General features: G+C 36.5%; 1 protein-coding gene across 2 annotated transcripts in view; it reads right to left on the bottom strand.

Moving 5' to 3' along the window:
- Window positions 1–4183: 4183 nt before the first annotated feature.
- Window positions 4184–10507, bottom strand: part of LOC120078006 (pleckstrin homology (PH) domain-containing protein) — a 137456-nt gene continuing 131132 nt past the window's right edge. For both annotated transcript variants that reach the window (XM_039032177.2, XM_039032178.2), the window contains exons 56-64: window positions 10196–10322; window positions 9799–10020; window positions 9373–9732; window positions 8095–8253; window positions 7723–8004; window positions 7432–7647; window positions 6731–6783; window positions 5406–5514; window positions 4184–5038 (exon numbers count right to left, since the gene is read on the bottom strand). In XM_039032177.2, the coding sequence (XP_038888105.2) occupies window positions 4691–5038; window positions 5406–5514; window positions 6731–6783; window positions 7432–7647; window positions 7723–8004; window positions 8095–8253; window positions 9373–9732; window positions 9799–10020; window positions 10196–10322 (1876 nt within the window). In that variant the 3' untranslated portion in view covers window positions 4184–4690. The remainder of the gene's footprint in view (window positions 5039–5405; window positions 5515–6730; window positions 6784–7431; window positions 7648–7722; window positions 8005–8094; window positions 8254–9372; window positions 9733–9798; window positions 10021–10195; window positions 10323–10507) is intronic.

Genomic DNA, 10507 nt, shown 5'->3' with positions numbered 1-10507 from the left:
CACACCTTCTCATGGCCCAAGAGGTATTCACACATAGTAGGACTATGTTGTATTGTTCATGAGAGGGATCTGTGGTACTTAAGAAGTAAGATGTAACTACAGGGGTAAACGGTAAATTGGCTCAACTGTACTTATAAGCATCTGTGAAGGGTCATCGTATTGATGATTGGTTATATCCAATGAACATAGAAATATATCTATGGTAGGAAGAGTTTAACTGTCGATCTTTAGTCGAATGCCTGACAGTTAACGGATGGTGGATATTATGGCTAAAGAGTTTAGTGAGTTATTTACGTACCGTTGGAGCTTCGAGTCATAGGCCCATAAGGTTCCCTTGGTAGCTTGGATACAAGTTGAGAATCAGTGTTTGGGTCAGTTTGAAATGTTCAAATTGACAAGAGGGAGTTCGATTATATATGATATAATTGAACTAGTTAATTATATATGTTATAATTACCTTTATGTATGAGATACATTAATTTGGAGGAAATTAGATATAAATATGATTTATATCTACTGGAGGAAAAATATTATGGTTAATATATGATATTAATCCATAGGTTATGAATATAATGTGATTATATTCATTGTCTATTAATTGGACGGTTAAGGGATAATAGGTCGGCGTCTCTTTTGTTTTCATAACGGATGAGTAAGTTGAAGAATCGCTTTGAGACACTTAAATAGCTCACGGTGTGTTAAGCATTGGATGCGCGACATAGTGTTGAAGTGTGTCATCGCCTAGTAAAATTAGTGCCTATACGATAGTGCTGAATGATCGCTTACCTATACGATAGTGCTGAGCGATCGCTTAACGCTTACACCCGCACACGCTATTTACTAAACGATCGTTTACCTTTTTCTAAGCGATCGTTTAGTGCCCGATATTTACTAAACGATTGTATAGATGATCGCTTAGCTTTTCCTATACGATCGTTTAGACGACCGCTTACCTTTTCCTACACGGTCGTATACTTCACCTAAACGATCAAGCATTTTGTCTATACGATAGACGAGCCTTTCTCCCACTTGCTTGATCGTTGTATACGATCTCCCTTCCTCCTCTCCTCTACCAAATCTGAACAAAGCCCACCCTTTGGATTCTCACTCCGAGAATACTGAAGGCTCTGAGTGGTTGTGTCGTCCCCGTTACCTTTTGTTTGTGTGAAGACTGTTCGAGGTAGACGATTGGAATTTGCTGAACGATAGCTTGCCGTTCCAGGATAGCGAGATTTTCTGTGAAGAAAAAGACTTCAACTTATATGATCTCTCGATCTCTTATTTATTGTTCCTTTGAGCATGCCAGTAATTTAGCATTATGAATGCATATTAGTATGTTTGAATGTACATGTGGAAATTATGTGAAAATTCTGTCACAATGAATTGGAAAGATCCCCTTCTGCTCGTAGGTACTCTTGAATAAGAGTTCCTTCAATTGGTATCAAAGACAGGTTTCTGATATTCTAATTCATTGCTGCAAAAGAATTGCATTTACAATCTCGGTGGGTGCAGCATGTCTACTCTCTGTTTTAATTGTTAATTCGTTTGTGGATGTGTGGATTAATGGAGTTTTCTGGGATGTAACCTTTTGTAAAGGCCCCTGCATTTTTGGGCACAGTTAATTGTTATCGAGTCTATAATTTCAAAGTTAGTTTGAGTCTTGAGTTGTTCGTGAAGAAGTTCAGAGCAAGGGTCGCTGTTCTTCGAGGAAGAAGACGATCAAGCGTTGGTTGTGTCGTGTAGACGATCATTGAGTATCAGATGCTCGACTGTCGTTTAACAAGCTCGCACACTAAACGATTGTATAGATCAGAAAGCCTCATCGCTTAGTTACTGACTATACGATCATGGAGTAAATGCGTGGTAAATCGTTTACCTTTCGCGTTCTAAACGATCGTCTAGACGATCAGGCTTCATGACCTCATTTTCGTTTATGCGATCGTTTAGCTTTCGTGCTATCGTCTAGTATGCGCTACACGATCGTTTACTTGAAGTCCTTTACTAAACGATGGGAGCTTCGCCTGACGGTTCAAGACCCGATTAGCTTGTGAACCGGTTTGCTCGGTGAAATAATGTAATAGATAGTTTTTCATTCCGGTTTTGTGTTGGTTCATCCCAGTCCATTAATCCATGGTTTTATACATGCGATGTATATTTCTTTTATGTCATATGGTATGCACATATAGATAAATCCCACCTTAAGTTAGGCATTGGTCATGCATATTCTCTTTATTATAAGTGTTATGATTTAGTGAAGCATGATTTAAATTATGTAAGTGCATGCTCATGCATCCTATAATATAAGGGTTATATTTATGTATGCGTTATTTATTTGGCGTAATATTTATAAGCATTATAAATACTTTGTTATGTGGCATGTGTGTTTTAGTTGTTTATTTTATAATGGTTATAAAATGAAATTAGAACTAAAATAATTAATAAAAGGTTAAAATGTAACAAATCTATCTATAAGGGACCTTTTGTCTAAGGCGAGTTCTGTCTAGGCTGGAGTACTTGAACTTGTTTTATTTCAAAGACAAAAGTTGTTTTTGTGCAAACTTAATAAATGACTTAGATTATAGTCAGTAGCCGGATTGTCTAGGTTAATAAACCCCCTAGATAGAACATTAAGTAAGAGGTAATTAGGGCATATGATGCTTCATTTAAACCTTTCGCGTTTCTCCCTCATAGTCCACACCGTGAGATCTATACTCGGCCTCGTGACACCCTGGAAGTGTCCCCTTAAAGGATGGTGTTTGGGTAGGTCAATATCAAGGTAGATGGAGAGAATATTCATAGTAAGTGGGAGCGGGAAGTGCGATAACATATCTCACGGTCTCTCTCGTTGGATTAAATAAAGTTTCTACGCATTGCCTCGAGGCACCCAGGGAGTGTCCCCCTATAGGATGGCTATTTTGTGCGTTTCTTTATTTGATCTCCTGTAAGAGGATAAGGTTACTTAGTCTCTTGTCCTAATCTACTTTTTCCTTACAGTGGACACATTAGACGCATACAAGTTGTGGTTTCTATCGACGATTGAGAGAGAGAGAAATGTTGTACTAAGGAAGAGGAAAGAAGATGAATCGAGAAGAATGAGGGAATCAGACTGAAATTTAAAATTTAAAATGTTCGATTTCTGTCTGATGAAGAATGAGAGGAAGGCACAAGAGGAAGGAGTCTAAAACGAGAGGAATGCGCGAGAATCCAGGTGAAATGCGTGCTATGGACAATTTAACGAGTGGAAAGCACAAGAGGAAGAAGTCCAAAACGAGAGGAATGAGTGAGAATCTAGGATACGTGCATGACATCGAGCGTTTTGAGGGCTAAACAGACATTTCACACATGACTGATGTCATCAGAAGGCCATATTTCGAGTGGGATTCAAAATTTCACACATGACTGCTTTCCATTTTTAGCCACCAATCACAATTTCCTTGACATTTCTTCCTAAATGATATTATTTGATTTTAATTGAGATGATTATGATTTAATTGGATTTGTTGTTCAGTCTTTTATAAATTCCAATCTCTACTCGAACAGGATCTACCCTTGATTCTAAGACAAGATTGTTGAAGCACCTTTGTTTATTCACTCTCCATTGTTCTAAATTTGTAGTACTTAAAAAGTATTCATGTGGAATTATAAATCGCTTTAATTGTAAAAGACATAGATACCATTAATATTAAAATCATTTTAATCATTTTAGTATTCTCTAGGTGCGCGATACCATGAAGTGGGTTGAAAAATCGAGACCACTTTGGCCCCTAGTTAGGTTTTAATGCTCCTATTTATTTATTTTTTTGAATACCATGAAAGAATGAACCAACGTGAAAAGAGAGAGGTTAAGCTAATTATAGTCCTTTATTAGACTCTTTTTGCGAATTTTGTCCATCGTAAATATATGTCTAGACAAGACAGAAATTAAACTTTGATCCATGTCATTACATACATTCCCCCTTTTGAACAAAAAGATCTGCCATTCTGCTTCTATAAAGTACAGAGATTTTCTAGAACTACACATGATTTATCCAAAAGAAAAAGGGAAGTGAAAATTTTAATCTCCTTTAAAGAAATCTACTACCAATGAACAATTTAAAGAGAGTTATGACAACCTTCGTTCTTGTCGAACCTCTCTCAAAAAAAAATGATCGAACATGAAAGAAATCTGAAACAAAGTTCAAAATAAATCAACAAATTCAAGTTGTTTCTTAAATGGACAACCAATTTACATTGTTTTACAATCGGCACAAAAAATGATAAGTCCCGTCGAGACTCTGGTATTTATAAACTCCAATTTTATAGAACAAAGTACACAATCTAATACAAAGTGGGGATAAGATCCTGAAGACTAAATGTCACTAGCAATCTCACTGCAAAACGGTTCTGCTCTCTTCCCGATTCTTAGCATCTAACAAATTTTCTATATGGTATATAATTGAAGGTAAAATTGCAAGGGTATGATGAATTTACCAGCCGTATTTGACATGTTGGAATCTTGCACTTTCTGCACCAAAAGATCTTCTGCCTGACTGCAAAAGACGTTGGTGTTCATATAATTAATCCTTTTTGTGTTGGCTGGCAAAGTTTGTTTCGTAGAAGAGATGCAAATTGGATTATGCAACTTTGAGAAATGGCCTTCTTTGTCAGCCAAATTGGGAAGTATTGGTATTGTTGAACTGCTGTGCCAACATCAGTGATTTCCTGAAGTCGGCAATGGACTGGGGGGTTTATCTAGAATTCTCATAGGCTTCCAGTCAGATTCTTCCTTGCTTTGTCTGAGTGCGACGAAGTGAAGCGCATCGCTTTGAATTTGGTAGATATGACATGCCCAAGGGTATGCATCTGGTGCTGACCAAATCTTCTGCTCCTCAAATACCGTTTCCTCAGCAAGAGATTCGGCAACACAATATACCAAGTTAGGCTCTGGCTCAGAAAAATCGGCAACTGCCACACATCCTGGAGAGACAAAGCCTTCTGGAGCTCTTGGATGCCAGATTGATACCGGAGTTATGTAGTCATCTTGGCAGTTTCTCCATACCTGCAGACGTTTCAAAGTCAGATCTCCAACATTCAGGAGGAACCTTTGCACATTGTGTTTTGATGAATAGAATAGCTTTTATTTTTCTGATCTAGTGTATTCGTCAAAAAGAATGTATGATATAAGTGAGGAGATGAAGCCCATGAGGGAAGCAAAGATAAAGAGCGACAGAATATTATTAGGGTCAATTATAAAAATGTATTATTCCTAGTAATGACCGTTAAAACTTCATCAATCACAAATACAACCTTCCTTTTGCGCACAGTCACGAGCAATGATCAGAGGATAAATTAAAGCATATTCTTTAGCTACGTGTTAAATTCTAATAGTCAAAACATTGACAGGAGTTTTGACTAAAATTTCTTACCAAATCATAACCCACTGGCGGTACAAACATTCCCTCCACGTGACGGTAAATAGCAGCAACATTTGGAGGATGGCTGCCGAGATGAGCTATATCCCCAATGGAGATGTACCTGAAATGAAATAAATCTCTATTGTATAAAAATAGAAGCATGGTTTCTGTTAGTTCTGTCATCCATATTTCTACTAGCAAGATGGAAAGGCAAAACTCTTTGCTTTTCAACTTATTAACTGTCCTAGAACAACTTTTAAGTTATTCAATAAGTAACTTCCCTCTTCAGGTAACTTTCAGTTTTTGCTCTAGATAACTTTGTTCTGGTCTTTTAAGTAGAGTAAATGTATCAAGCTTGGGAGTTGGTGCAGAAAATTGTCATGATAAAGCCCGTTGAATATTCTAACATAAATTTAGTGAAGGTAGAAAGCTCTCTACGTATATAAAAAAAAAAAGCTTGTATTTAGTTCCAGATTTGTGTCCATGGAACATCATTTGGTTGTCATGAACTCATGATATCATAACTCATTAAATTACAAAGGGTACAATCTCAGACAAACCTAAGTAAAATCCATGCTCATTGGATTGTCAAGTTCAAAGATTACCCTTTACAACGATACACAGACGTAAAAGCAGAAAGACTAAGTAGGAGTACCCATTTGTCATCATCTCTGTGCACCGCACATAGATAATTTCTTTTGATCCTAACAAAGATCTTGTTATGATTTATTAAAAGTTAGGGGTAGTTTTGTAATTGCAAAAATAGGAAATTATCTTCTTTTTATTTTGTGTTATTTGAAGATTGATTTAAGATAGGTTATTTCCTTCTATTATTAGGTTAGTTCTTTTTTTTCTTCTAGTATTAGGTTTCCTTCAAATCTCAACGAATAATGAGCATTGGGGCACAAGAACAATAAAGAACAAATCTGAAAGAACAATGAACTCAAGGACACAAGAAAACTCCCAGCTAATTTGAGTGGGCGAGTAAACTCTCCCTAGAGAACTGCTGTTCCAATACACAAATTTCCAATATGATCCCCTACACTATTCTGCTGATAAAAGGACTCTCATTACCACAAAATACCGAGAAAACACCTCCCACTAACTGACGGTCAGGAGAGTATTTTCCTTTTTATCCTTTGTATAAAACGTGCTTATATTGAAATGCACGTGCTTATATTGGAAGGCCCAACACCCCACCCGCCGGAGGTTAAGAAGAATAAATAAATAAAGGAAAATAAAAGCGTTGCAAGATATATAACCTAAATAGATATAATGAAGAAGAACGATATAATGTTAATGTAGGAAAAGTATTACTTAATTGATAGGGGCATTACCCATCAGGACATATTGGTCTCCATATGGTACATATCCCTCCTGTCTCCAGAGCCTGAAAACATAGATTTAAAATGAAATAGGTTATTTTCAAATTCATCAACCTTATTTATCTCATCGATTGAAAGATAATTTGATGATCCCACTGTGAAAAGAGGGAAGACTCACAATCTTTAAAACATACATAATAAGTTGCTCTCTCATCACCTACTGATTTTTTAAATAGAACCAAATACTTGTTTAGTATGGTACTAGAGTACATAAAACCTGAATGGGTACTTTTCCAAAAAAAAAAAAAAGATCTGATCCAAGAATGGTGAACCCACATCTGAAGGGAGTATATTGAGGATCCCACGTCGAAAAGAGGGAGGGACCTCACAATTTTTAAAGTATACATGAGTTACTCCTCTCATGTGGACTTTGACATTTCTGACTCAGCCTAGTCAAAGTCTTCGTAATAGTGTTTTCTCTCCAAAATGTTCAAAGGGTTCTCCATTAAGATATTAATAGGAGGTGAGTTTCCTCTCTAATTATGTTTACTTTACATTGTTAAGTTTTTATTTTTTACTGTTTTTGTTTGTTTCTTGTTTCTTGGTTTCTTTTAAATTTTGAATCTTGGAGCATCAGGATTTATTTATTTAAATTAATGAAATGTGTGTATCCTTAAAAAAATGGTTAAGAAAGATGAAAGAACATAAAGCACCTGCTTTTTGCACAGTATGCAACGCCCTTTTAACTCTAAATCACTGCTCCAAACCTTAGTAAAGTTCATACTGTGTTTCACAAATCTTCCCTCATCATTCGAGAAACTGGATGACAGAAGCTCCCTCGATCTAATAATGGATTTGTTTAAAATATTTGCATCTCTCGCATCAGCTTCACTGCAGGAAAAATAAACATGTCTCTGGCTCGAGGGAACCTAGCATTCAGAAAGAATTTAGTCAAAAAGTTCAATGTTCACAACAATGAAGTGGATAATATCGATAATGCTGACCTTCAGAACAAGGCATTTCATGTCAGATTGATACTCTTTGCTCAATATACTCACCACTGAACAAATCCTAACAGCTTGAGGTTCTCGTCCCGAAATTTCTTCAATATGACACTTTATAACACGTGCAAACTTTTCTGTCCTCTTGAAACTTTTTAAATGGATGATTAAGTGAGAAGGCTGACTGTTAGCCACTTTTGCCAACTCCAGTGCCATGAGCTCCTCCCATGGAACATCCCACAGAATCTTGCAAGGTTTCTTATCCAATTTTCCTGGATCTGAGCACTAAATAGTAGCATAGGAGGGGCAAGTATCAAGAATGGATGAGATTCTATTAAAACCAATAAAGGCAACATAACAGAGGTATTTGCAAACCTGCAGCAGCATGACTCTCTTGTTGGTCACCAAAACAATTCTCTGGTACGGTACAATGAAGTGTTCTTCATAATAATCAGAAAACGCAAATTTTGAAGGCTCCTTGAAGATTTCAGTACAACCAAAATGTGTACTTCCTTCTGCAAGATGAAGAACCATCTAACCCACAGAAAGGCAAAGGAAAAGACATCATAGTTAAAAGAGGGCTTGAAATAAAGTTGATAAATACAATCCATCTGTTCATTGTTAATCTTTCAACATCAAAGGATGTGAATGCGATTTTCTATTTCAATTAATAAAGAAAATACATTAATAACATGAAAAATAACAAAGTTCTTTGGAATCAGAGATATCATCATGAATCATGCAACAAAAACTAACAAACCAATAGCAGCTCTTGGTTTAGGCAGTTTTTGACGCACATTAACCTTTGGGTTCTTACATTATGCTAGAAGTTTGGAAACTGTTCCTAAATTTTGGATGAGCTTGGCTTAGTTTCTCCGAATAAAAGAAAGCCCTGGCCCCACCTAACCAATCCAAGCAGCTGGAGTCCAAAAGGTACATCAGATTGTTCACAACTGGGAAATATTGTCTAAATACTCGGGCAAAAAGTTTGGGGAGATTTACACTAGGATACCCTATAGTATAACTCTCTCACACATGATTGTGCCGAACAAATAACATGACATTAAGATGACGTTTTTATGGCTCAATCAGACATATACCTATAAACGATGTACTCATTGGTATTGGATTAGGCAGGAAAGGGAAGGTTCGTTCTGAATACCAAGATTATGATTTTATTGGGAGATCTAATAGTAAGAAATTCTTGATCCAATAGTAAGAAATTACAGAATTTTCAATGTAAAACATAATGACAGAAAGGAATGAGAGTAATAATTCTTGGCTGCGAGTTTAATACCAGATTCAGGAATCTACATCTCCAGTCTATACAAGCTGCTCATAACTTTTTACATTTTTTAATTAATTAATAATAATAATAATAATATTTTTTATTATTTCTAAAATAAACCGATGGTAGGTAGGACGACTTAATTCTTTAAAGGAAAAGAGTACCTGTTTTTTCTACTAAAATAAAACGAGGAGACATGCAAGCAATAAGAACTTCTCCCTTACAATATTTGAATTTAATGTTGATGAAATACAAAATTAGTCAATTACTCTGCTTTCTTACGTCATAATACCCATGAAGTGGGGAGAAACAATGAAATGTAGAAAACTATCAGGATTACACACACAGTACATATAGAAATATACCTGCCCAACAGCTTCTCTCTCACAGTACTCTCTAAGAATACTGTCAGCATGGATAGCCCGAGGGTTTCTAACTCTTTGGAAAGGAACCTTCTTGTTAAAAACCTCTAAACACTTGGAACAACTTGCACCAATTCCATCAACAGTCAGTGAGAAAAAATCTAATGCTCCACTAACTGGTTGTACAATAAATCCAAGAAACGCACGTCCTAATCCATGAGCCAGACCAAGTAAACCATTCTGTCTAGCACTTTCCACAGGCTTTGTTACCACGCCTGACACTCCAAAAGCAACACCCTGAGCAAGAGCTTCTGTGCCTTGGATTATACCATCACGTACGCCAGTAATTCTCCGTGACCATACCTGCCCCAATTATAAGTCAATCTTTCAACAAAGACCTGCTAATTGCAAGTTGCAAAATTTAGATACCTGCTTTGACCGTAATTGCAAAAACTGGCCATCAGTTGAAAGTTCGGCAAACCCTTTGCTAAGTGAAGCCAATGTTGAACTTGCCATGCCAAGTACATCTAATGAAAATATTAGGTGTAAAGGATTGTGAATAAAGTCCCTCCAGATACGATTTCCAATGGCAGGAAGAATTGAACTTTCACGCATGTATCTATCCCTGTGCATCACTCTTCTTAGGTGCACCTGAAATGACATGCAGCAGTATATTTTCACCATATGATGTCTTGCAACTGTCTCACAACTCACAAGTAGATTTATGAGAATGAACAGAAGGGCAGAAACTATGAAAGATAGTGGAATTACTTTTTAAGATAGTTTCTTCATTTTTCAACATAAAACTATGAAACATTAACTCAACCTGTATCTTGAATGCATTCCCTACAGCTGACAGTATGGGGCTCCAGAAGCCCAAAACTCCATGGGGTCTTTGTGCTGGTGCCGGCTCCAGAACCACTCTCAGCTTCACTTCAGAAATATCTATTAGGCTAAAGAAGTAAACAAAACCATTAGAGTCCTGATTTTTGTATTTAATAAAAAAAGTACAGTACTTAATCTACAACATATGCCATACTCCTAGACCTGGGACCTTTTAGGAGATTGACAAAAATTCAGCAACGGGATAAAAAACGTCGAGAGGATCGACAAATACAAACAACCAATATAAACTGGG

The sequence above is a fragment of the Benincasa hispida genome, chromosome 5 (genome assembly GCF_027475165.1).
Source record: "Benincasa hispida cultivar pf3 chromosome 5, pf3_genome.v1.1, whole genome shotgun sequence".
In the NCBI taxonomy this organism is placed as follows: Eukaryota; Viridiplantae; Streptophyta; class Magnoliopsida; order Cucurbitales; family Cucurbitaceae; genus Benincasa; species Benincasa hispida.
This window is presented reverse-complemented; position numbering and strand designations above follow the sequence as displayed.